Here is a 26,707-nt window from a genome sequence, read left to right on the forward strand (position 1 = left end):
GGGGGGGGGGGGGCGGTAATTGTCTTACTTGGTTATTTTGCCTCCTTACAGTGTCTTCAAACAGCTGAGAAAGAGGTTGACAAGATGGCAGCCATCGCTGAGCAGGAAAAGCTTAAGAATATTAACATGGAGAAGCAGCTCCAAGCCCTGGGTCCACTGAGTACCTTCACCCCTGTCCCCAGCCCAGCCCAAGACCTGCAGCAGGCCATGCAGGAGAAAGACAAGTAGGACACAGGGTTGGACACAGACATTCTTATTTTATTATTTAATAGTTTTCGTTGTAGTAATACCTAGGTGTTTTTGTTTTGCTCACACCAGTATTATTGAGCAGCTCATGATCACTTTAAAGAGCCAGGAGGCTGTGATCCATCAGAAGAGAAGTGCAGACCAAGAGACAGATGTACCATCAGCTGACTCTGTTAAACAATTATCTGATCTCATCGCCAAGAAAGATCAGGAACTTGAGGTATGACTTTCATAGTTAAAGATATGTTATTTAGGAGCTTTCGCTCTGTAATGATACCAAAATGTATCATTGTTTTAATAATAGAGGGTGACAAAGTAATATGTTGCCATGTGTTGAGAATATATACAGTATATTCAGAGAAATGTAATGTATGGCCACAACCACCAACCACTAAATAACTAATGTTTCGGCCCTATTTGCAATATCAAAAGGCATTTGTGTGACCTTTGACTCATTCCCAGGCACTGAGGGACGAGCTGCATAAACAGAAGGACAAAACAGAACCAGAGCATCAGGTTGGTGTTGTGGGGATTTCCACGATTTTCCTCATTAGATGCTTTTTGGATTTTCCATGTTTTTGAAATCTTTTGTTGTTTTTGTCTAACCCACCTGGAGACTTTTACATCAGTCATTGTTATGCCATTCTTTCATATTCTGTTTCAAGCAATAGTATTGCCTCAAACGCTATAGCTGTATGCAGACTTTGTTCACTATGTTCAGGCCGTCAACTTCAGAGGTTTTTTTTATGTTCTTCTGTTGAACCACAGGAAATGTACTTTGGCATGTTTTATTACTTGCTCTTTTCCTCTATGTGCCTCCTGGTGCAGTTTTTTATTTTTGTACCCTGCACAGTAAAGAGGAGGAGTACTCTTGCTTGTTGTGGTAATCTTTTGGTTTCACAATAGTAAGCTTTTATCACTAACTACTTGGTGACGGGGAGAGTTTGGAGTAGTCACTACTGGTGTTTTTGATCATCTCTGGTTTTGCCTGGCATTGGATTGATGTTTGTATCAAACCATTTGATCAGTCAGGACTCACATGTAACAGTGTTAAGACTGGATTACCATGGTGTCTGGTTCCTCTGAGAGTTATTTATGCCTGTCCTTGATCGGATGGGGCATATTGTGTGACCTGTCACTGTTTGTTAGATCTGGGTAAACCAGTGAACATGCTGCATGTATAGCAAGGGATTTTAAAAGATTGGGGACAATGTGTCTGGCATGACAGGACTTTGAGTGGCCTCTGCAGCATAGATATGCCATGGAATAAAATTTTCATGAAAACACCCCATCTAATCTTAAAGCAGATTTTTAGATGTACTGCCTGGCAGGATTAACAATTGGAGGGATTGGCTTCTTACATCTTCACCAGTCCCCTGGAGAGGCACATGTATGGGGCTGATCTTCATACCTGGTCTGGTATCTGGGAGGAGTTTTTTTTCTAGAGATCGTTTGGCACTGACCATAACACAGATAACTGCAGCAGTCTTAGAGGATTTGATGTGATTGAATTTGTGGGGGAGAGTGGAGTAGAGGCGGGAGCAGGGATTATTAAAGGCTTAGGGCTTATACTGCTCTGCACTCCGTCATTCTCCTCTGTGCTTCTCTTGCGGATGCAGTAAGAGAAATATAGATGGCTATTCCGTGGTTGGCAGGCTGGTGACCATTAGGTCACTGGATCATTTGTGTGTCAATGAGAGGCTTTTTGGACTCATTCTAAGCGGGTGAATCTGGAATCTAATGATCTAAAGTGCCATGAGGGACCCGTGTCGTATATGTGGTGTTCGTCTGGTGGGAAGCCAGTGTCGCTGGATCTTCAGCTCATCAGCACAGAGGAAGCTACAAGTCATCTTGTCCCATGTGCTGGGCTGGGAGGTGACTCGTGATGGTCGTGGAGAGTTCCTCTGTGGAAAATGTGTATTCCAGTTGGAGAAGGTGGTGCAATGTGATGTTAACATCGGCCAGCTGCAGGATGAACACAACAGTCAGATCCAGAAGCTGCAGGCGGAGAAAGACCTCCTGATCCAGTGCATCATTCACGTCTACAACAAAAACAACCCAAGCCAGTACAAGACTTGCGTGGAGAATACCTGCTGCAAGGCCCCAGTCAAGTCCACTGGGGTGGGCAGTCCTGAGGAAGAAGCTGTGGGTCAGCTGGCCTCTGAAGGACTGTTCAGGGAGAGTGGAAGTGGTCATGTGGAGAATTGCATGAGAAGGTGTGTGAGTCTGGATCGCATTGCCAGTAAAGGGGTATGCTCAGGGCGCTCAAGCCTCAGAAGCAACAGACTGGGATCAGCAGCAGGGCTCAATGGCTCTATGAAGAGCATTAGTCTCCGTGGCACACGGCACAGTTCGCAGAGCATGTACCTTGACCTGGTCCAACGTAAGGGCATACTGCCTAGACCCGGATTCAAAGATCGCTCCACATCCTTACAGTCCCTCAATAGAGATTTTTCCTTTGACGCTACTCCGGACCCTGTACCCAAACCAAAACTCAGAGAGCCGAAAGTGTTTGTTGCTAGACATGTTGTCAGTGATGACCAAGTAAGAAAGATTCAGGCCAAAGCGCAGCTCCGCACTTCCTCAAGTCAGTCTTCTATGATCTCTGACCTGATCCAGCTTCTGCGCTGCATCCCCAAGCAACAAGTCTCTACCCCGGCAGGGAGCCACATCCCTGTCCTGAAGAGGTTAAATACTGGCTCTCTCAACCCCCGAGCCAAGCGCAGACACAAAGAGGCAGAATGGAAGTCTCTGCACGACCTTACAGAGGAATTTGATGATGAATACACTCCTGTCAGAGTGGTGGAGGTAGTTCCTTTCAGTAATCCCAGCTTGGCCAAACACCATAGGATCGACAATGAGTTTTGATAGACAACAGCTTTCCTGCTTAACATTGCTGGTATTAAGACATTATTCTCGTTTTATGTCTTCTCTGGATTTGCAGAGTGGGGATAGGCAAGTGGAGCTCTGCAATAAGCAGCTGACAGAAGAGCTCACCCAGGTAAAAAGCACCAATGTCGACCTGACTAAAACACTGGAGGATACCCAGAAACAAAACAAGGTACATGGAGATGACATTTTTGCTCTATTAAATATTTTGTATTTAGTTTTAGAAGTTTCTTTGTGTAATATCATTTCTTTGTGCAAACAGACCTTGTTAGGGAAGCTGGATGAGAAGGAGAATGAACTCAACTCTGAGAAGAAAAATGCTCTAAAGCGAGACAAAACTATCCAGGGCCTTACCCAGGTATTAAAAGAAAAAGAAAAAGAGGTAAGGTTCATACTATCAATAACCCATTGTATTTAATATAGGGTTATAACAATTGTCAAGGCTTCACCTGCCCGTGCTGTCACTATTCTGTATTATACAATGCCCCAAGACAAACCTGTCTGCCATTGTCTTGGTTACAAAGATTGCAGAGCTGTGTCATGAGATTGAGGACAGGGATGACGCTTTGGCCAAGGCTAGAGAGGCAGCACATAAAGCCCAACTGCAGAAATACCAGGCAAGTCCTGCACTTTAGACTTTACTGAATACAAATTGTTAATGGCTCCTTGTTCTGTGTGTGCCTGTACATTCACACATTATATAACTTTTTTTTTATCCTTTTAAATTTTAATAGAAGCAGGAAAGTGTTTTTTTTTTTTTTTTTTTTATTAAATCTCCATCTCATTGATTGCAACCTCTGTAAAGATAAGCATTTCTTTTCATATATCTCTCAGGGAGTAGAGGAGCACCAAAATCTATTAATGGCAAAGCAAACGGAGCTCGCCCAACTTCAGGGTGAACACCATGCCAAGGTGCTTGAAGCCCAAAAGCTACAGCGCGGCCTGGACAGAAAGGAGCAAGAGCTGGCTGACATGCAGCAGGCGAAGGACCAGCTAGAAGTGGAACTGGAGGACCTGCAACAGCAGAAGAAGAAGGGAGACAAGGCCCTAAATGTAAGATAGTGGTTGTCTAGTAAATCAATTCAATTAAAACTATTGTTGTACAAAGCCATCCGGCATTTTAAATCCAATTTTTGTTATTTGTCACCATTCCAATATCAGATTTTGTGTGACATTGTTATCACTTCCATCTCCAGGATCTGAACAATCAGCTCAAAAAGCTGGGTGGTGAGATCAGGGACAGGGAGAGTGCTTTGGAGCAGCAGTACCAGGAACTGCTGGATCAAACCACAAGAAAAGTGCAGGCCCATGAGGTCACGATCCAGCGGCTCACATCCAATTTGGCTGATAAAGAGCAGCAGCTACAGGTGACACAACAACATTGAGCATATACAGACAGATCACACCAAAAGATCAAATCTCTTTGTGTGTGTTAATGATTTCACCATTGGAAAATCTCCCATTGAATATATTCAGATAGTTGCCATTTTACATTGTTTTTCTCTGTGTTCATCAGGAGTACATAAACATGGTCAGAGACTTTGAGCAAAGCAAGAGTCCAGGAGGAAACGATAATGTGCTTTCCAAGCTGCGGCAAAGGCTGAAAGAAAAAGAGAAGGCTCTGGAGGTGTGCATTCCTTCTGTGCAATCTTCTCACCACAACAACTATAATTTGATTCTGACGTTGCTCTGTTTGCTTTTTGACAGCATGCGCTGGATGAGAAGTTTGCTGCCATTGAGGAAAAAGACAATGAGATACACCAGCTGCAGCTGTCTCTAAGGGAGAGGGAGAGAGACCTGGAAAGGCTCAATAACTTACTCTCTTACAACAAGGAAACCATAGATGTAAGAAGCCGTGACCATGTTTTAATTGGGAACTTCAGAAACTGATGCCAAATATTTGCCTTTTCCAGTAATCAATGCATATATATAGTTTTTGAGAGGTTGGACTTCAATCTGATGCCTCTCTGCTTATTCCTCTCCTCCCAGAGTTCTGACAGTCTGATCAAGGAGAAGGATGTGGAGCTGCAGCATCTTGCAAACACTCTAAAGAACCTGCAGAGAGCCAAGCAAGATGTAGAAGATAACTTGAACAGATCACTGAGGGAGAAGGACTCAATCATCAGCCAGCTACAGCTCTCACTGGAGGGCAAGACAAAAGATATGGATGTTAGTTCAAAAAATGTCACCTCGACTCTCTGCTGTATTTTCAGCCACGTGCATTGTGTTTTCCTTTCTGACCCATTATGTTTACATATACTCTGAAGGTAATGTCCAAATCGATACTGAGCCAGTCGCAGACTCATACACGTGACCTCGCTGAACAGATGGGCCAGAGGTTAAAGGTTACAGAGGCTTTGTTGGCTGAGGCAGTGAAGGCCAGGGAAAGGCTTGTTGCTGACAATGAGAGTGCTGTGGAAGGACTGTTGGCTACAATCAGCAGCAAGGACCAGCTAATCAAGGTCAACAATAAATAATATAAACATTTTCAGGGATAAAATAAGTAGTCATTTTAAATAAGGCCAGAATTAATTAAGTTTAACCACATTTTTCAAAAATTAATCTCAAACTATTTTCTATTTAAGTGAATTTGCATATTATACATACTGTACATACAAAGTGCATTGAATTTACATTGATCCATCTACGAAAAAGCCATTCATAAATACAGGGCATACATCACTAATTCTCTTTCATCTCTTCAGGAGTCTGCAGAGCACTACAACCGCATGCTGTCTGAGCGCACTCAAGAGATTAAGGAACTGAGGAAGCAACTGTCTGACAGGCAGCAGCAGCTTGCCACTGCTGAGACGCAAAGCTCCACAATGGCCCAGGAGGGTTATTTAGAGACTGCTGAGCTCAGAGCCCTGCTTGCTGAAAAAGACAGCCTCATCAACGTAAGTTCCTCTGGGATACAACACAGTCACTCGGCTGTAAAATGTACTTGACTTAGAAGCATAACAAGAAGAGGAAATGAAAAGTCCCATGGGGAATAGCATAAGTAATACTCCTCTCCTTCCTTCTGATTTCATATGACTTGGTGGCCTATCTTGACAAAGTTCAGGTATCAGTTGTACATCCTTAAATGTGCTAACTTGATATATTCGTAAATGTGCAGAAGCTTCTGCAGCGTGGTCAGGAGAGGGACCCGTTTCTGGCAGAGAAGAAGCAGAAGGAGGAGGCTGAGCAAATGTTTGAGCTCAGACAAACTATCCAAATCATGCAAGAGAAGATGGATGAGAAGGAAGGTGAGGCCTTTAGAGCTTTTAACCCTCTCAATGCATATTGGTAGGATACAATACAAGTCGGTCTTACATTTGATTCTATTTTGTCTGCACTCAAGCTAACCTGTCCAGGAGGAACAGTGAGGATAATGTGGAGAACATTCTGCTCTCAAAGAAGACAGTCGTCGTCCTGAAGAAGGAGCTAGCGCAGAAAACCGAGGCACTGAATAAAGCACTGAAGAGGGAGAATGAGTTGAAGGTCAGTCCGATTTAAGCATTTTACTTTGTCCATAATTGTGACACTTGCTAATAGGTGTCTTTGTTATATATCCAGATTACTATGGCAGAGCTACAGTCATTGCTATCTGATCTGGAAGGTCGCAATGAAGGTCAGGCTGCTAACATTGAGTCCCTGACTGCGACCCTGAAAACCAAAGATGAGATTATCAATGTAAGTGTTCACCCAGTCAAACTCTTGTCACTCAATGAAACGCACAACAGCTTTGAATTAGAATCTTTTCTTCTGAATTAATTTAAACACAGCAGTCTCTTATCTGGTAGTTGTCATTTTTGTGTCTGTAAGCAGGTTCTCCACCAGCGCCTTGGTCAGAGAGGGGACAGTCGGGCTGAACATACCCAGGATCAAATCATTGGATCTGGCTTGGAGAGACCTCTCCCAGGGCTCCCTCAAAGAGAGAGAACCATGATTGGTGGAGATAGCCAGGAAGAAGTAAACTAAACCTGTTAACTTTTCTGCTGAATGAAATACCAGACAATATTAATTTCCAAATTATGCTCTGACATTAAGACCATTGCCCTTTCATTTTCTGTCTCCCTTAAGGCTTTGCCCAAGCTTATAGAGTTACAACAGGAGCATAAGGCTCTGAACAAAGCACTAAGAGCGGAACAACAGCTCTACTCCAGCCTGGTCAGGACTGTAAAGGAGCAAGACAGGTAGGGATAATGGTCACTGTAAGAAGAAGAATCATTGCAATAAGTGAAAATGAAAAGATTGTTCCCAGTAGCTTAATTTATTTGATGAGTAAAGTTTACTCCATGTTTTGCAGCGCCCAGCGTCTCCATGCTCTGCAGCTGGAGCTGACAGCTGTACAGCTCCTTAGGCAGCAGCTAGAGGAGAGCATCAAAACTAATGAGGAACTAAGGGATGACTTGGAGAGAGAGATACACAGAGCCAAACTCCGAGAAGGTGCAGTGCAAACACACTGGGTGTTAAATGAAAAGGGGAACTGAATGGGGAGAAGAAAAAAAAAACATGACAGGAAAATTAAATCATAATTTAAGTTGTTAGAGGACTTAGGAAAGTATAGTTCAGGGAGACATGTATCCATATGTTCAATGGCAAACACACATAAAAACACACCTGTCCACTCTGTCCACTGAGTTAGTGTTTACTCTAATAATATCTCCTGCTGACAAGCTGACATCCCATTTTCTTTATCTGTTGCTTTATTCTGCATGCACACTTGGTCCTTTCACTCCTCATCTTTGTGTCTTTATGTTCACTGTTCTTTACATCATCACCTCCTCATCTGCATGTTTTGTCCATAATAGAGGTGCTACCTTTTTTTCTCTGCCACTCTTTATGTGTAATGTCTCCACACTGTTTGTCTGTCATTTATGAAAGAAAATTAATAAAGGCTGCTGTTGGCTGGTCTTCCTGTCTATCTCTTTTAACATGCTGTCTGCTTGTTTTCACTGTCCTATCACAACGTTGGTTGTCTGTTGATTGCACCTTTCTAACACCCCTCTGTTTATTAATCCAGCCCATCCAACCATCTGTCCCATAATTGCATAAGCATGTCATTATATAACAACTTTAAGAAAGGTTTTAAAGGTTATCTATATACTGCTATAGAAGCAAAGCTTATCCTACTGTATAGTATCTCCCCTGAAATAGATCATAATTAAATAAAATCCTACATTTATTATGAGATCACCTAGTCTATGTAATTTAGCACAGTTGGTGACATCAACGTTCAACCTTGAGACTGATTTAAACCGTCACTGTGCGCCCAGGTAGTCGTCTTAGTCAAATGACTTACATTTATGTGTGTGCACGCATATGAGCGTGTCAAGTGCACAGACTCCTGTCCTCCGTCCCGTCTGTATAAATAGGTCAGCTGTAAGTAACAGGCCCATGGCTTACATTCACACTGAATGCAAGCTAGATGTAGCTACAGTAATTACCACTGACTACATTTTCCCATTTCTTCCTTTTGGTTATATATTCATAGTAATATACAGTTTATACAATGTGTGCATGCTACATGTGGACAAACAGACATATAAACATAGTAATTATATTTATATATCTATATATTTTTGTATATGTATATTTTTGTAGATGCAGAGCCTAAACTTCAAACTGCATCTTTTTGTTAATCAGTTTTTCTCAAGAAATATATATATATATAATATACTATAAATTTACTTGTTTTTACTTTCTGTAAAATGCTTCATGTGAATTGTGTTTGTTTGAAATTGCATTCAATTAGGTCACTATTCAAATGATCAAAAGTTAGATTTTGCATATATACATACCATTAACTATAAATTGTAAGTTTGTCTCTAAATTTCTCCAGAGCTACACATCCTATGTAAAAAATCTGTGGCTCTTGTGTGTGTGTGTGTGTGTGTGTGTGTGTGTATATATATATATATATAGTGAGAAACAATTGCAGTATACAGTATCTTATAAGCCTCTTTCACATAGGGTCAGAACAAAGTCTTAACTACTAACGATGCAGCATGTGAGTCATAGAGAATCGATTTCAATTTTAAAACATTCTGTCTGTTAAAGACTTACCCACGCAGAAATGTACTCTGTTGTCGCACTAGAGGCATGGCTGTGTAACCTTCTTTGTATCTGTTCAGGTATGGACCTGATTGATCCTAAAGAACTGGAGAGCATGAGACATCAGCTTGAAGATGCACAGCGCTGGAATGCCTCTCTGCAGGCTCGTTTAGGAGCTATACAGAACCGTGGAGGAGGGGTTGGTGGTACCAATGATGGTTGTAAGTAGTAGAAGATACACTTTTATTCTCTTATTTCAGAGTTTTGGTAGATTGGAGTATTTTGATTTTTACTTTTTACATGTGACTGTTTTTTTTTAGGTGACACTTTGAGTTTCATTGGAGATCAGACTTCCTACATGAGTATCTGTGTGGGAGATGTACAAGATGACAGCTTGTCTCTACTCTCTGCACAGGAGCTTCGGCAGAAGGTGAAACTAAATAAAATGTTAGAACTAAAGCAATGTCTTTCTAATGAATACAACAGTAGATGTTAGCTGGTTGGAAAGAAATGTCACCAAATGTCTGTCTGGTCCTTAGGTGTTGGAGCTGCAGGATTGTGTCAGCAGCCTGCAGACTTTTAACAACGAGCTGCAGAACCGGCTGTCATTATTGGAGAAGTCCGACCATCATGCTTACAACATCGAAGACCAAGACGTGGCCAGCAGTAGCCTCTTAAAACAGGTTAGAGGCAAAATGGAGCAAATGGAGGAAGCCCTTGAAGCTGAGGTGTCCGTTTCCTAAATCTTAATAATAAAGGGCACCTTTCTGTTATTTATTAGCAAATGTTTGCACAACTTGTCTACATATAGCAATACTTGATGAATCATATCTGCGTTTTTGTCTAACATCCACCTGTATTAGCTCCTTTCTAACCTTTGAACCTACATCTTAACCTTTGCTCTGTCTAGCCTATTACTAATGTCTCTACTCTTTCCTGCTCGTAGTACAATATCCTCTTTTTCTCCTTCACCTTTCCTAATCAGTCCCTGTTTTCTTTTTTTATCTCTGTGTCCCATGAAATGCTCTCTCTTCGCCATGCCACATTAGACACATCATACCATTCTGCTGTTGCTGTGCAGTGTCTTTATGGATTATGTCTTCTCATTAAGTTTTCTTTTACCAAGCCATGTGTGTCACACTCGCCTCCCATCCCATTACTCTAGCAGTTTGAGAAGACGCAGGGGTTGCAGCCTGTGGCTCACAGTAGCAGGACGCATCACTCCAGTCAGGATAAAGAGAGTCAGACATACATCAAACTAGAACAGGTATAAATTAGATGATGATTTATTAAATTGAACAAGCTTTTGACATTCAATGTAATTGCTCTGAGGAATTGAACTTCCCTTTTTTGTGTAACTTTTAACCAATCGTGTAACTTTAACCAATATTTCTTTTTAGATGGTTACTGGAAAGCTGTTGGGTGATATGAGTATGGACAGTGACCTTGGCCAGAGCAGAGAGCATGCTCGGTCTGGAACCTTGGACACTGAAGAGAACGATTCTAGGCAGAGAAACACCGATATAATGGCACTTAAAACCCTGCTAAGTCATTGTGGGACTTCATCAGTCTCACACCTTAGGTGGGTCTTTTCTTCAGCAGTGTCCAGATCCTATTGCTTATTTTCACTGTAAGAGTAAGTTGCTTGAACAGTAAACTAATCAAATGTCCCTTATTGCAGAGAGGAGCTGCTCCAACTAAGATCAGAAAATGTAAAACTGCGGGGTCTCTTGAAAGAACAAAAATCTAAAGAGTTTAAAGAGAAAGAGAGCACAGACACCTCAGGGAACAGCAGTGATGGACAAGCTGAATTGAGAAGGAGTGTGGACACGGAGGCAGAGTCAAAAGGTCACTCTACGGTCCTTAATCTGTTGAAGGAAAGTGGAGAGAAGAACTCTAATGAGGTTTCAGATGTGGATACCTCTGTCACCACTGAGTCAATTGTCAATACCACAAAGGGGATGGAGAGTCCACATACTAAAGACCAGTTACACAGCAAGACCGTAAAGCAGCATGTCGCAAGGCATGGGGTAAGTTTTGTATTGAGTGTAAAGAAACACTGCATTGCTTTCTGTATGAAGTCTAATTGTCTGCTGTTTTTAACACATTTTCCATTTGTTTCAATTGTAGGCTAGTGTAAAATCCCGCCTCCCGGTCCCTGTGAGGCTGACAGTGGAGGCTAGTGGCAGCAAGCAGTTTGTGAGCTCTGACAATCTCAAAACTGATGCACTTCAGCACCTTCATTTAGATGGTGTATATGTGTCTGACCAGCAACTGCATGAAGACTCCAACCCTCTCATGTCACCCCAACACAGCACTTCCCCTTCTTCCACGCTCAGATATTCACATTGTACCGGCAGTCCAACAGGGTCGGATAAGGGCTCTAAAGCCGGAACAACATTGGATCACACCGAGGCCGACTCTGCTCTTTTCACTCAGCTGGAGCTTCTCCACCAGGAGTGTCAAGAGAAAGAGATTCTTCTCAAGAAGCTTAGTGAGCAGCTAGCTGATTGGGATGAGCTCCACGCTCAGTTCCAGGAAAAGGATCGGCTCAATCGCCAGTATGTGGTGGCCTTACAGGCTGCAGAATCCACCATCGCTTACTTGACAGCCTGCAGTCTAGACAGTCAAGGAGGATTCGGGTCGCACACCAGTCCGTGTACAGGTTCTGGTGCTGTCGGTTCAGATTCTGCCCTTTACAGCAGATGCATGGAGCTGCAAAAATCCCTACAGGAGAAGGAGGAGCTCAACAACCAGCTTGTAGAGCTTCTGAACATGGCAGAAAAAACCATCACCTCCACTGCTGGCCAAGAAAAGATTCCAGAAATCTGTGATTTATGTTTAAAGATAGAGATGGCCTTGCAGCAGGTGAACACATCTTTAAAAAGCCAGAGCCCAAGAAGTGTTTTTACAGGCACAGAGGACTCTATCCAAGAGTTGGAGCGACACACAGACTCTTTGCAGGAGGCACTGTGGCAGCAGAATGGGCATAATGCAGATGCTGCTGTTCAACATGGCTACAACAGCAACCAGAATGGGAAATGTTCAAGGCAGATAGCAACACAATCACTAAAGGAAAAGGAGTCAAAGGAACATCAGTGGGGAACGGGAAGTTCGGATGATATCCGTTTAAATCCAGAGATGACTAAAGTTTTAATGAACTGCCTTAGTGCAACAGAGTCTGCTGTTGCCTCTCTGGCAGCACACTGTACAAATACCAGCTCCTTGGTTTCTGGTAGATCATCAGAGACCAGTCCTGACCTGCAGATGAACTTAGACAAACTTCAGAGAGCTCTGCAAGAGAGGAAAGAACTAGGAGAACCCACTGAGTTAACCACAAGATCTAGCAGCAATCAGTCCACTGCTTCACCTGAAACAAAGGGACAGCTTCACCAAGAACTCTATAATAACCTCTACCGCCTCTACAAGGTCTTCAGTGATCACTATCAGAGAATCTCTGAACTGCAGGCTTCCCTTCAGGAAGAGAGGGGCCGTAGAGAGGAGAATGAGGTCCACAGGACTGTTCCGGATGCCAAGGGATTACCACAGAGTGTTCAGGTCCAACTGGAGACTCTCCATAAGGCACTGAGGGAGAAGAAGAAAGCATGTAAAAGCCTGGAAGAGAAGCTGGCCACTGCTCTCACGTCCCCTGAAACTGCACAGAGAGGTAAGAAAACACATGCTGAGTTTTTTTAATTTTTTGCTTAAAGTACTTGAATTGTGGTCAGATTGGTCAAAATGTTTAACTCAAACCCATCATGAACACCATGAAGGAGAGAGACAAGATTATGTACATGTTAAATGATTTCTTCCTAATCCAACATATATTGCCTCCAATGCCAGCTCTGGAGCAGGATGACAAAGGCGTGCAGGTGGATTTGCAGGACCTGGGTTACGAAACCAGTGGCAAGAGTGAGAACGATAGGGAAGAGAGCAGTAGCACAGGTAGACGGCTTTTAGACAGACATTGCATGTCTGTCTGCTGAGTGGACACTAATCTCAAATGTGGATAGATTCTCTCTATATGTTTGCATGAGGAGTGAACAGACGCGACTGTAACACATTGTCTCTTACTTTGAGATTTTTTTTTGGTTTGGGTCTCATAACCACGCACTCTACTGGTTTTAACCAGGTATTTCTCTGCACTATTCCCAAATGTAAATGGGCTGACAATATTTTGCCTTGACAAATCCTTGCATGTTTCCACTCTGAAGTTTGAGAATGTCTTTCAAGCACTCATTAACCTTTCACTTTTATTTCTTGCCTTATTTCAAAGCCAAGATGTACCTCAAATGATTTATTTCCTAATGTAGCACAATCAGCATTTGTTTTTCACAACTTTGTAATGTTCTTCTGTTCCCTTGTTGATTGTTTTTTGTGTGTGTCCATTGCCAGATCTCGAGGTTGGTGTGAACCCTAGTTGCAGCGCCTCTAGCCTACCTTCCCAACACGAGCAGGCCACCTTTTCCTCCACTGAAAACCTGGACTCAACCTTCAGCACGCCATACCCTAGTTCCCCAGCTCTCAGCTCTGCCAAGGTATTAGACTTAGTTTTTGCTAATCTCCTCGCCCTGAGCGATTGTCCAGTCATAGTTTAGCAGCAAGACACAGCAAGGTTGGTACCGCCACTTTTTGCATCGATTCAAAGCCGGGGAGTCTTCTCCAAATATATCCACAATTATGTCCCTATAAATTGATGTTTTAGGGGAAGTACCCCTGCCAGTTGGATGGTTTGTTTTTGACGACTGGTCTTTCTTTACTCTGCACAGGAGGTCTTTCCAGTTTTTTTTTGTACATTGCTCTCTGTACGAAGGCTGCCTGAGTCAGAGCAATCGCCTCCGTTATCTGTCTCCATGTTGTTGTTTTCTTTTTTTTTTTGTTTTGGACTACACATGATTGATTCTGCATTGAAACGTCTACAACTAGAAAGACTTTACATAACAGAGGAAAATTGTTTACAACGTATCCTAGCATTGCACGTTGCTAAGCAGTAACCATAGTTCCCTGGTCATTCACACGAATGTGCATCGTTAAAACCAGGCGTAGTTGAGCCTTGGCTAGACCTGCATGTTTATGTGCTATAGGTGCCATGGTTCATGCCATGGTGTTTTGTGATGGTTCATGTGTGCAATAAACATTAAACCTCGTGAGAAGAAACTCGTGGAAAAGAATTGTGAAATCAATTCTAATCTAAAATAAATCGTGATTTATATTTTTCCCCCAAATCCTGCAAGCCTAGACTAATTCTAAAGACTGGTCTTAGGACCAACTTAGCACAGAGGACCAGGCCTATTAAAGACCAGTTGGTGCAAAAATAAGTCTGAGCTCAAATTTTTCTTAATGATAGCTCTACACTGCAATAATGTTATAAGAACAATCCTGTTTCTCTAAGTCTTCTAATAATCCGTCGGATGTTGACCTTTTGCCAAATACATGCACAGTTAGCCCCAGTCTTTTAGCTTGTCATTATGCATATGGATTAGAGTGCGGATCGGGACGGATTTTTCTGTCCGAGTCCGGCCCGCGTCGGACAGAGCAGTAACCGAACCCGACCCGAGCCCGACAGGCATTAAGATATTTCTGTCCGAGCCCGACCCGAGCCCGACACAGTTAAAATCGCATTTGTTTCTCATACTAATGACACATGTAGGCCTACGTTTGTTTGTGTGGAAAGCCCGCTTTTATTAAGCAAGTGTAGGAAGGCATTTGGAAATGTCAACAGATGAGCGCATCAATGCACACGGGGCAACAAGCGCCATTACCTCCATAATAAGCTGTTTTAAATTCAAAATGTTCAATGCCTTATCGCGCTGATGTGACCGAGCCCGACCCGAACCCGAGCATACTTTCTAAAAATCTGTCCGAACCCGGCCCGACCCGTCGGGTATCGTCGGGTCCCGTCAGGCTCGGGTCGGGTACCCATCCTCTAATATGGATATCAAGTGCAAATTTATACCCCCTTTACATGGTTCTTGTTTTTAAAACTATTTGGGTAGAAACCCTAAAAAGTCAGCCGGGGAGCTTTTTGAACCAACGCTGTACTACAGCAGATCAAATCTGCTGGCTACAGTATTTCAGCTGGCAAAACTGTAAGTCGCTGGCTAGAAAAGAGAAGCTTTTGTTTACTTCTGTAAAATCAAGGACCCATGGCTTCAAAATGACTTAAGAATTGTAAAAATTGTGCAACCCAAATTTTAGTAGAAACTGATGTTTTTATTTACTCTTTTTCTTTCTGTTTTCAGGTCAGTCTGAAAAGCCTGCAGGTCTATGATGAGTATGGTGTTTCTAAAGACCCTCTGCAGCTTCAGGGACAAGTCCGAGACCTGAAGGTCCAGCTGGAAAACCAGACCAAACTTATCCTCCAAATGCAAAGTCTTTTGCATAGGAACTCTCTCTCCAGTGACCTAGTTGCCAGCCCCTCTGATCCCTCAACAGTCAGGAGGGAAGATGAAAGCAAGCAAGAGGACCAAAGGCAAGATAGGAGCTACAGAAGTGGGCAGCTTAGGGAGAAAAAGGAGGGTGAAAACCTGGCGATGAAGGTTAAAACCAACTATTTGACTAAGGAACTGGAAAGAGAGAGGACACTGAACACAAGCATGAGTGAAAAGCTGCAGCAGACCCGCAGTCGTTCTACATCACCTGCAAGGTCAACAAACTTTCTTAGTGCATCACCAACATTATACTTTTTTTTTTTTTTTTTTACAATGGGTTGAAGCTGCACAGTCATTTTGAAAATTATCTTTTTTTATATCTTTTTTTTCTCACCCCCACTTGCCCTCATCCTGTCATCTCCACAGACTGGACTCCCTGGTGCAATCGCAAGCCAGAGAGCTGTCACAACTAAGGCAGCAGATCAAGGAGAGCCGTAGACTTGGAACGCTGCATCGTCGGCAGCTAGATGAGCTGAGCAAGGCCTTTAAGGAACTGCTGCAGGCCGGGAAAGTCGACTACTGCATGGGGGAGGCGGTCAAAGAGCAGCTGGACAAGAGCCTCAGCATTCTAGACAGGCTGGAGGGACGGCTAGACAAAGGTAGTTTGTAATTACATCTGCTGTGTTTTAAGAAATGGGGCTTATCAGAACCTTGCACAAACACAGTTTAGATATTTGATTTATGATACACTACTGTGCCAGTACACATAATGCTCTAGCCAACGCACATGCTAATGAAGTATGGCTCTTTAACTTAATGCTTAATTTAAATATTTAGTAAAGTTAAAGGCGAGTACTAATGTGTTTGAGTCCTATAAAAACAGTATTCACATATTGTGCCAAAATGTGTCAATGCTTTACAAAAAAAGCATAAGCCACCAGCAGAAGGAGATGAACACAAAAGAGCAGTTGTTTGTAACTGATTTCTACAGACAGGCCTTTTACAGCTTTTTTTCTGTCTGTTAGGAGAGCCTTGTCTGGATAATGAGGACATGGTGGCCCTGGAACTGTCTCGTAGGTACGTCCCACTTCACTGCATCTTGCTTATTGTGAATGTCTTTATTTAGTGACTTGTATTTAATTGGTTGAGTGTTTATTTGTGGTGGAAAAACAAGTATCTGTATTATTTAGAATTCTCCAATTCATCTTAATGTTAGAGTTACAGGGATTCTTACTTGTTGTTATACTTTAATGGCATTGAATAGCTACTCACTATCTGTGCTTTTTTAGTGTTTGTCTCATGACCCTTTAAAGACACCCCCCCTCCACCACCTCCGGCCAGCCAATTGCCTTATGACCCCGGGCGATGCGTGTGTTGTTGGTTTTGAATAGCGTCTTGCTGTTGACCTAATTTTTGCGGTGACAGCCAAAACATTAAGGTTACACTGCCCCCAAACTGGGTCATCCGGGTCTCTGAAAAAATAGAGGGAAAACACTCCGGACACAAACACACACACACACACACACACACACACACACATACACCCCCCACAACCCACATTTCAGTGCTCATCCATTCATGTCCTTCAAAGTTCAGTATCATCCAGAAAGCAAATTAAGCTTTGCATAAAACACCAATATGTCTATATATATATATATATGTACAGTTTAACGCAATTAACATTTGAAACACTCTAGGTTTTTATTTCTCACTATTGGCAGGGGAAATAATTATCAGAAAACTCCAAGTGCAGTTTTCCCTTATGTTTTTGATTGGAAATGATTTTAAAAAATCGTAGCATCTGTGGTTTTAAAAATTGCTTTTTTATTTGCATTTATTGATACCCTAATGTTGACGTTGCTGTTACATGATGACAATTGCATTTTTTGATTAGAATATAAAGTTTCTCATGTGACATGAGTTAATCTATATTATTACTGATGTGGGCAGTCTTGGGGAGCTTCAGCAGGGATCACTGTTGTCCTGTGAGGAGAGCATGAGAGATCCTTCTGACAGCCCGGCTAGAATCCAGCAGGAGATAGATGATCTGCGTCTGGAACTAGAGGGCGAGAGAGAGCTGCTGCAGCAGCACGTCAGCCTCCTTGTTCAGCAAAACTTCACACTGGTTGAAAACACCAGGGAGCAGCTAGACCTGTGAGCGGGATTGATCCAGACAAACCGCATGATGTTTGCTGTGAACGCTTCTTTCATATTTTCCAGCTGGGTGTTGCTGTTGAAAGTTGCAAGTCCTGTGGGAACAAATTTTTCTTGACATCTTAAGTCTCAAGTTGTGTCTCTTTTTGGGGTGCTACTCCTTGTGCTCGGCACTTATCTTCCCTGTTTTCCATTGTTTTGCTCTCCAACGCTCAGGAATGAGCTTAATGGAAAGAATCCATAGCCATAGACCGAGTGACCAACGTGACTAATTCCCTTCCTCTTTCTGTTCCCCTTCCACGTTCTCCCAGATTGGCGAAAGAACTGCAGGAGAAGAACCGTCTGATCCAGAGGCTGCAGAGCCCGTGCCCGCAGAGCCAGTTCAGAGGCCAAAGTCCCGGCAGCCACAACAGCTCTCGCTCTGATCTGTACCACTCTGACCGGAACTCCTCCTCCTGCCACAGCAGCCCGACCACACAAAGTGTTAATCAAGCCCACAGTAAGCACACAGATATGTTCATTTAATTAGCAGATTTCTAGATGTAATACTTAAACCCAAACCGATAAGGGATTCTTATGGCCGATACAAATGGTTATTGAAAACTCAGATATTCCGATATATTGTCAGATGTATATTTAAAAATAAGGAAATCCAGAAACGCTTAACAAAACAAACAGATTTCCCTAACATTAGTTATTTATGAGTTCCCACTAAAATAATATGATAATAAAAATACAAACTTAAGATATGAAACTTCAATTCCTTTGTACAAAAGCACATGACAAAAAAATAGTAATCAGTGTTGCCAACAGGGATGTCGTAGAGCGCTCTCTGGTGGACAAACTATGCAGCGCTTACACTCATAACATTGTTGACTTTTTTTTTTTCATTTATTATTAATGCCAATAACGATAGTTTGGGGAATGCCTAATATTGGCCCGACAATATATCGGCCGGGCTCTAGCGTGAAAGCCAAGTTCTGGGTCTAGCCAGGTATAGTGTACTAGAGTGTTTTGGTTATTTCAAACCACACTACTACCTTTTTAAAAATGCATATTAGGCACTTATTTTCCACTCAGATCCATTCCATTGCAGTGAGGCATCCCACAGGACAAAGCAGGCCACCCAAGGGCTGATCAAGTGTCCAGTTTCAATCCACCTCCATTTAAAGTTGCATTATTCAGTGCCGCCTATCCGGTTCACTCTTCAAATTGTGTTTCCCCCAGGAAAAAAGACCAAATAGGTTATTGCAGAGCTAAGTGAAGCATGTGGATTTGTGAGCGGTCCTGCGGATGGGCCTGTAAACCAAAAGTCACATTTCCCTAACTGCTAAAACACTATAGTTGCCAACACTTAACCCGTTTGGCTCTTTAAGTTTCAGTGGTTCATCTTTAGTGGTTCAGTTGTGACATTGAGTGACATTTTTGTTTACCAACTCCCAACTATAGAAGGAGGAACATGACCAAGTATCAATTTAGGAATTTATAATGAGGGGTGACAAAAAGGTCTTTCACACAAAAATTACCACCAAAAAGCCCCCCAAAATTAATAAATGTACTATTTACGCTTTCGTTATTAATCTTTTTACCCGTTGTCTCCCTGTAATGTTTAGGCCAGCGACACCCCTCTGACTGGACAGGAGTTCCTGTCCCTCCTGTAGGAGGAGCTCAGGAAGACAGTGAGTCTGGTCACAGGGATGCTGCCAGCAGACTGCCGGCCCTGCAGAGGGAGAACTGTCGACTACAGGATCAGCTGAGGGGCAGCGAGGAGCTCAACGCCACCCTGCGCAGTGAACTGGACCTTCATCGCTCAATTATGGCCCAGACCAGCTCCCACCATCAGGAACCGGATCAAAGCCATGACCAGGATGGCTCAGGGTCTCAGACTCAGTCTGATAAACGAGATGGAGACATTTGCTCGCAAAAGAATGCTGTTGAACAGCCTTGCACAATGAATTCAGGTAAACATGGAGCTGTCACAGTTCCATTTATTCAGCTTTTGTGGTTTGTGGTTTTGTGCTTTGTATATCCATGGTGTAGCAACATTTTGGGGACTTGTTGTTTTGATGAACATATGCAGAATTAATAATTAATAATCCTGATGATTTCTTAGTGATATCATTGGGTTTTCTCAGTTTGGGCTTGAAGAAAACGTCTGACAAACTTGGTGTGTGGCAAGTGAAAGTACATGGTTATTTACCATACAGAGAGGGTTTCAAAAAGGGTTCAATAAGGGTTTTCAAGTTGCATTATGGGAAACATTGGGTCTAATGTTTTTGTAGTTTTGCCCCGTGCTGGGGAATAAAAGTCAGGATAGTTGACTTATGAATCTGTTATGTCTTGTGTGTTTCTTCTAAGAGCACTTTATGTAACTGCTACTAAATCCCCTCAAAGTACCTATTTAATTTAGAATTATGCATTTGTGTCTGTCAGACTTGCTGGCAGAACATCTGCAGGAGATCCGCACTTTGCGACAGCGCCTGGAGGAGAGCATCCGCACCAATGACCATCTCAGGGAACAGCTGGAAAAGAGACTAGCGGAGGTGGAGAAAGATCCAGGTACACACCTGAAATCATCTGCCTGTGTTTCATTCACTCTCTGTCAGTGTGGATATTAGAGTGTGTGTACTGTGTGTCAATAATTTGGATGGGAAATTCTGCACTAAAATGAAAAATACCCTTCTTTATTGAAAGTACTTACTTTTTGGGTGATGTTTGTGTCCGTGTTCAGCAGCCACCAACATCTTTATCCATGGCAAAGAGGAGCAGGGTCAGCTGGCCAACGAGGTGCGATACCTCTGGGGACAAAACCAAGCCCTGAAGGAACAGCTTAGTCTAGGGTCTAGAGGTAAAATTCACGTTTTCGTACAAGCTTACTTTACCCCTACACACATGTTCAGTCAGTAGATGTAGAAAGCCAATAGTTTTCTATATACCCATTTGCTAGTCTGCTGTTTTTCCCATGCCTCTATCAAAACTGACACATATGTATCACTGACTGTGCTTAAAAGTAAAGTAACTTAATTAAAACAATTTAACTTTACTAACTTCATTTTTTAATAACTAAAAAATATTTGTATTTCCTACAGACAAGCAGATGGAGAACGAGAAACTACGGGAGACTCTGGCCAGGCGGACAGCCAAACTGGAGCAGAGCAGGATGGAGTGTGAAGCTCTGAGGCAAGAAAACAGCCGACTGCAGGAGAGGCTGGAGCACAGCAGCCAAGAAAACTCCCAGCTGCAAGAGTCACTGCACTACAGCAAGGAAGAGCTGCACAGGTACACACACACATCACACTGCAATTTGGAAACACACACACACACACACACACACACACACAGAGGTAGCATTCACTATTCTACACTTCTAAATGTCTCCTCGCAGTACACACACACTGTCATTACTACTCTCCTTCATGCAACCACAAACGACACAAAGCAACTTATTACAATTACAATTACCATCATTTCATACTATTTGTACAACTTGGAAACATGATAGTCTGATTTGTAAGCTTATACCTGAACACGCGCATGTATATATACTCTAATGATTGTATGTGACCTCTTGCCCCGGGTCCTACTGACACCCGACACCTGGAGTCTAGTTTACGGTTAGATCACTTTTCCTCTCCCTTTCCTTACTCGGCGTGTGTGTCCGTCCTTCTCTATTCCTCTTTATAAATTAATATCAACCTTCATTTTTTTTCCCATTGATTTTGGTGTGTTTTTGTGAATGCTTCCAGGTTGCAGTGTGATGTGAAGCTCCAGAGGCAGCAGCTTTCTGACTCGCAGCATCTTCTGCAGTCACTGCGGGTAGAGCTGCAAGTTTACGAAGAGATCAAGACTGAAGCTCACAAACCCAACGGTACTGCAGGTTTATTTTTAAAGAGCATATTGACGTGTTATGTAGTTCAAATAGTAATGGAGGAAGAAAAGACAGTGTGACTAAAGCACAACTACAAATTATCTAAATTTAAAAATGTTTTAGTAATCATTTTTGTATCTGTACCACTTTTTGTGGCCAAAGACAGTTTGTCATTTTCATTTCTACCCTAGACTACCCTATTTTAGGGTACTGACCTAGAGATTGATAGATTGAAACATGATTTCTTTTTTAAGCAGGATCCAGTGAGGCTACCCAGGACCCTCAATCTGGCTCAGTCCACCTTGGCGAGCTGTTGTTGGAGATCAGACACCTGAGGCTGCAGCTGGAGAGGAGCATCCAGACCAACACCGCACTGCGACACCGGCTGGAGGAGCAGCTGCTCAGAGGACCCAACCGCTCTGAAACCATCAACATCAACTACCTGCTGTCCTCCCCAGGTAAACACAAGGCACAGACTCCCTTGCTAGTTACCTGTGACAGGTAAACAGAGGCATGTAAGCACACAGGAACCTGCCAGGCCATTTCAATGTTGGTTTTACATTCTTCTTAGATGAAGGAGTCACCAGGTCACCAGGTCGTGAAGGCTGCAATCCTCTCCGTCACTCATTTCAGAGTCACTACGAACACACTGGTCTTCTCCATGGTAAGAAAACCTCATAGGTATCGGCTTTAAATTTCAGCAGTAATTACCTACAAACCTTCATTATACCTCTTTCACACCACCTGCCAGGGTTGGGCTAGGGTTGTCTGATAGGGCTAAACCCTCCTTTTTGAAATTCAAACCAAGCCAGTCTACATGGGTATATCCCTTGTCATGACAATTCAAAGATTACCTTGGTCAACCCGGAAGCAATACACAACAATTACCTTAAATGCTTGAATGGGCGGCGCTTTTACGTAATATTCAGTGAACAGCTAAGATTACATAGCCTACTCCAGTCCATTTTTTACTATTTTAAGATGAGGCAAAAACATTTATTTTGGTTTGATTTAATAAAAATAAAGTTGTGCTTTGCTTTTGGCTTTACGACTTATTTTAACAGAAAAAAGAGAGATTCACACTCCCCAGCAGCCACACTGAACTTCAGACAAGTGTCTCGTGCCAGAGAGAGGGAGCAAGGGCTGAGGTGCAGAGAGACTTAAATAAAAACAAAAAGTCAAACCTTTTACATTCTACCGCTGGGTTTTTACAGGCAGCATTGACCTGCAAAAGGCGGACTAGTGAACCTTTGGGCACACACTGCCAGCGGAAATTAATTGAACCGCTCTGCTGTTGTTGAAACTGCCTGTGAAAATCTTAGTTTTATGCGGTCTATGGTGAAACTTTGGTGACCTGTGACGACTCCCGCCTCAGCTGTAAGTGACCCCGGTTGCGTGCAAATCACATTTAGATGGACCCTAGTCTACCTTGATCAAAGCCACCTGGCGACCTGGGTCATGAAGCCGAGTAGATCAAGGAGGGTTACCCCATTCAAACAGATAGTCGACCTGGGTGAAACCCTGATTGAGCCATTGGTGTAAAAGGGGTATTACTGTTGTTGTCCAGTGTTTGGCAGAGAACGAATTACATTTTAAAACATTTTTTCAGATGAGAAACGTAGTGCTTGCTCAGAGGTGGACGGCCGGTCTTTCAGCAGCAGCTCAGGTGAAAGTGTCTCCGCTGCTCCCTCTCGACTGGTGCCGGGCCACCGGATGTGGGCCAATCGCAACGGCCGCCATATTTTGGGTCTGATTGAGGACTACAATGCCCTCCGCAAGCAGATCTCAGAGGGACGTAAGCTTTCGCGTAGCATGGACACACAACTGCAGGAGAGTCTGCACACAGTCAGACAGCAAGGCTCTAACCACAAGGTACTGCCAACCTAACATGTTTAAGATGTTTTTAATCACAGTTTGTGATGCATAAAACAAATTAAATGAAAAGGCTTTACTAAGGTTTTAATCATTTCACATCTTGCACAAATCATAACAGGTCATTAGTGTCATTATTTGTACATCTTCATAGGTGATAGAACAGGAGCATCTGAAAAGTTTGTCTGAAAGCATGAACACCATGCAACACGTGTTAGAGGAGGCTGGGCGAATGCTCAAACTCGTGTGGAGAGTCTCTTTGCCAGTTGGTAACACAGCCGTGGACGGCGGCAACAACCAGCAGGTAAGGGGTTTAGGGGTTCAGGTTTAGGGGTGGCAGTAGCTCAGTCCATAGGGAGTTGGGTTGGGAACCGGAGGGTCACTGGTTCAAATCCCCGTATGGACCCAAAAAAAAAGTTGGGAGCGTGGATTGGTGGCTGGAGAGATGCCAGTTCACCTCCTGGGCACTGCCAGGTGCTCTTGAGCAAGGCACCGTACCCCCCCGACCGCTCAGGGCGCTGGTTCAGCTGGCAGCCCACTCACTCTGACATCTCTCCATGTATAGTGCATGTATAGGTCCTGAGCATGTGTGTGTATTTCAGGCCTGTGTGTGAGTACTAACAAAAAGTGTGTACACAGAGTGTAGTGCAGTAATTTCCCCATTGGGGACTAATAAACAAATTATCTTATCTTATCTTATCTTAAACATGCAGAAACACATATACTGTATCTGCCCAATCCAATTAAGTCTCTACGAGACCAAATCTTAATCTTTTTATCCTCCGTAACAGGATGAGCTGCTGAAAAATGAGATAGCCAGACTGAAGAGCAGGCTGTCACAGCAGGAGAGGATGCTGACTGGAGCAGTTAAACGGCTCCGAACAACCAACCAGCTCAAAGAGGGAATGGAAAAAGTCATCATCGATCAGTGTAAAATGATCTTTTTTGCTTTTTTTGTTTTACGATACCTGCCCTGTACACTACAGTGTGATGATTTGCTACTTTTCCCTTGTTTTATATAATTGTAAATTATATTAATCCATGATGCATATAATTATCAGTTTCAGATCCTCTGTTTACCTGTGAGTAAATAAACTGACATATGTGACCATATTTGACGATAACAGCATTATTTTTCCCCAATCTAGTGTATCTAACCCACGGAGTGTTGAAGAAAGCCAGGGGGAATTTAGAGGTGAGTTTACCAAAAAATATTCCCCAGTTACAAAATGACAACACAATGGTCTTTCAGTGAATTGCTCTTCTCTTCCTTCTCATCCTGTATGTGAAATAATGATAGACAAATTACTGCACCCTTTTTGGCCCGAAAGGCCTGTCTGGAGGACCAGACGAAGGTAAGCGTGGTTGAGGTGCAGGCTTTGAGAGTGATCTGATGCATGAGACCCTGTTGATTTGATTTGATTTGTTGCATGAATCAAATATCAAAACATGAATGTATCATTAGATACTCAGTTTTATGGGTTGACTACATTCATGTAAGAAATCCTACTATTGTTTGTTTTGGACACAATATGAATTGCATTAGGAATGAGCTAGCCGTACCTAATCAGAGTAAATGCAGGAATCCTGAAGTTGAATGTAATACCTTTTTTGAAGACCTTTTTCAAAACATCTTAGATTTTAAGACTCCATTGCCACCTTAAGTTCTAACCAATTACATCAGCGGTAAATTATGCATCAAAAATATTAAAAAATCATAGTATACTATGGCAGAAAAAGTCATAGTATAGTATGGCTTAAAAATATTTCTTAAAAAGTCATCGAAAAGTATGGCATGCAAAATATTAAAAATATAATTTTTTTCCCCTTTTTTTTTTTAGACTATACTATGACATTTTTCAACATATTACCACTATATTATGACTTTTTGTTAACATAGTATAATAGTTTTTTCTTTTTACTTTTTTCAACATACTATACTATGACTGTTTTCACTTTTTTACATACTATACTGTGACTTGTTTCCACTTATTTTGACGTACTATACTGTGTTTTCCCCCCCCCACTTTTTTTAACATACTTTACTATGACTTTTTCCCACTTAATTGCAGTACTATACTGTGACTTTTTTCGCCAAACTATAAAGTGACTTCTTTTTTTTTCACCTTTCTTAATTTTTTTTGATTTTTTTGACATACTATACTGACTTCATACTGTTATTTACTATAAGTCACAGGACCAGCCAAACTATGAACAAATACAGGTATATTGTATGACTTTTTCCCCCTCTTTTTGACATACTCTACTAGGACTTTTTTTTTTTTACATACTAGGACTTTTTTCGACGTACTATAATATTCTTTTCTATGATATACTACACTGACTTTTTTTGAAATATATGACTTTTTTTCCACTTATTTTTACATATTGTACTATGGGACATACTATACTATGACTTTTTGACATACTATACGATGAGTTGTTTCTACTTTTTTGACATACTATACTATGACTTAAATTCATACACTTTTTTCACGTACTATACCATGACTTATTACTTTTTTGACATACTTTGACTTTTCAACATAATATGACTATTTTCAATTTTTTTATGTACTTTACCATAACCATTTTCGACATACTATACTATGACTGTTTCCACTTTTTTGACATACTATTCTATGACTTTTTTGATGTACTATACTATGACTTTTTTGACATACTATACCATGACTTTTTCCACTTTTTTAACATACTGTACTACGAATTATTTCGACATACCTTTTGATGATTTTGTTTGATGTACTACACTATGACTTTTTTGACATACTATATTACTATACCAAGACTTTTTTCAACATACTATACTTTGACTTTGTTCCCACTTTTTTGACAAACTACTATGACTTTTTTCAACATACTATACCCTGATCGTTTTCAACATACTATACTATGACTTGTTTCTACTTTTTTCACATACTATACTATGGCTTTTTTGACATACTATACTATGACTTGTTTCCACTTTTCTAAAATACTTTACTACAACATTTTTGGACATACCTTTCATGACTTTGTTTGATATACTATACTATGACATTTTTCGAGATACTATACCATGACTTTTCCACTTTTTTGATATACTATACTATGACTTTTTTCAGCATACTACATTGACTTTATACACTTTTTGAACATACAATACTATGACATTTTCGACATACTATACTATGACTTTTCGACATACAATACTATGACTTGTTTCTACTTTTTTTACATACTATACTATGGCTTTTTTGACATACTA

At 41.9% G+C, this 26,707-nt stretch overlaps 1 protein-coding gene across 8 annotated transcripts in view; it reads left to right on the top strand.

The window, feature by feature from the left end:
- The first annotated feature begins 49 nt into the window (after positions 1 to 49).
- Positions 50 to 26,707, top strand: part of LOC117959838 (myomegalin-like) — a 29,855-nt gene continuing 3,197 nt past the window's right edge. For 2 of the 8 annotated variants that reach the window (XM_034897186.1, XM_034897187.1), the window contains exons 1-41: positions 1,814 to 3,054; positions 3,191 to 3,307; positions 3,398 to 3,517; positions 3,660 to 3,752; positions 3,970 to 4,188; positions 4,332 to 4,502; positions 4,652 to 4,762; positions 4,843 to 4,980; positions 5,125 to 5,304; positions 5,403 to 5,597; positions 5,841 to 6,032; positions 6,254 to 6,383; positions 6,479 to 6,618; positions 6,694 to 6,810; positions 6,946 to 7,089; positions 7,201 to 7,313; positions 7,427 to 7,566; positions 9,255 to 9,395; positions 9,495 to 9,604; positions 9,714 to 9,857; positions 10,340 to 10,441; positions 10,575 to 10,756; positions 10,856 to 11,204; positions 11,305 to 12,841; positions 13,018 to 13,119; positions 13,570 to 13,712; positions 15,417 to 15,820; positions 15,972 to 16,204; positions 16,571 to 16,622; positions 18,011 to 18,198; positions 19,313 to 19,660; positions 20,133 to 20,258; positions 20,431 to 20,547; positions 20,789 to 20,978; positions 21,446 to 21,567; positions 21,822 to 22,025; positions 22,139 to 22,231; positions 23,177 to 23,439; positions 23,594 to 23,743; positions 24,231 to 24,369; positions 24,588 to 24,634. In XM_034897186.1, coding sequence (XP_034753077.1) covers positions 2,002 to 3,054; positions 3,191 to 3,307; positions 3,398 to 3,517; positions 3,660 to 3,752; positions 3,970 to 4,188; positions 4,332 to 4,502; positions 4,652 to 4,762; positions 4,843 to 4,980; positions 5,125 to 5,304; positions 5,403 to 5,597; positions 5,841 to 6,032; positions 6,254 to 6,383; positions 6,479 to 6,618; positions 6,694 to 6,810; positions 6,946 to 7,089; positions 7,201 to 7,313; positions 7,427 to 7,566; positions 9,255 to 9,395; positions 9,495 to 9,604; positions 9,714 to 9,857; positions 10,340 to 10,441; positions 10,575 to 10,756; positions 10,856 to 11,204; positions 11,305 to 12,841; positions 13,018 to 13,119; positions 13,570 to 13,712; positions 15,417 to 15,820; positions 15,972 to 16,204; positions 16,571 to 16,622; positions 18,011 to 18,198; positions 19,313 to 19,660; positions 20,133 to 20,258; positions 20,431 to 20,547; positions 20,789 to 20,978; positions 21,446 to 21,567; positions 21,822 to 22,025; positions 22,139 to 22,231; positions 23,177 to 23,439; positions 23,594 to 23,743; positions 24,231 to 24,369; positions 24,588 to 24,634 — 8,859 coding nt within the window. In that variant the 5' untranslated portion in view covers positions 1,814 to 2,001. Of the gene's footprint in view, positions 225 to 318; positions 467 to 708; positions 763 to 1,812; positions 3,055 to 3,190; positions 3,308 to 3,397; positions 3,518 to 3,659; positions 3,753 to 3,969; positions 4,189 to 4,331; positions 4,503 to 4,651; positions 4,763 to 4,842; positions 4,981 to 5,124; positions 5,305 to 5,402; positions 5,598 to 5,840; positions 6,033 to 6,253; positions 6,384 to 6,478; positions 6,619 to 6,693; positions 6,811 to 6,945; positions 7,090 to 7,200; positions 7,314 to 7,426; positions 7,567 to 9,254; positions 9,396 to 9,494; positions 9,605 to 9,713; positions 9,858 to 10,339; positions 10,442 to 10,574; positions 10,757 to 10,855; positions 11,205 to 11,304; positions 12,842 to 13,017; positions 13,120 to 13,569; positions 13,713 to 15,416; positions 15,821 to 15,971; positions 16,205 to 16,570; positions 16,623 to 18,010; positions 18,199 to 19,312; positions 19,661 to 20,132; positions 20,259 to 20,430; positions 20,548 to 20,788; positions 20,979 to 21,445; positions 21,568 to 21,821; positions 22,026 to 22,138; positions 22,232 to 23,176; positions 23,440 to 23,593; positions 23,744 to 24,230; positions 24,370 to 24,587; positions 24,635 to 24,739; positions 24,795 to 26,707 lie in introns of those variants that run through there. The other 6 variants (XM_034897188.1, XM_034897181.1, XM_034897184.1 and 3 more) reach the window with 6 other exon arrangements.

The sequence above is a fragment of the Etheostoma cragini genome, chromosome 16, assembly GCF_013103735.1.
Source record: "Etheostoma cragini isolate CJK2018 chromosome 16, CSU_Ecrag_1.0, whole genome shotgun sequence".
Classification (NCBI taxonomy): Eukaryota; Metazoa; Chordata; class Actinopteri; order Perciformes; family Percidae; genus Etheostoma; species Etheostoma cragini.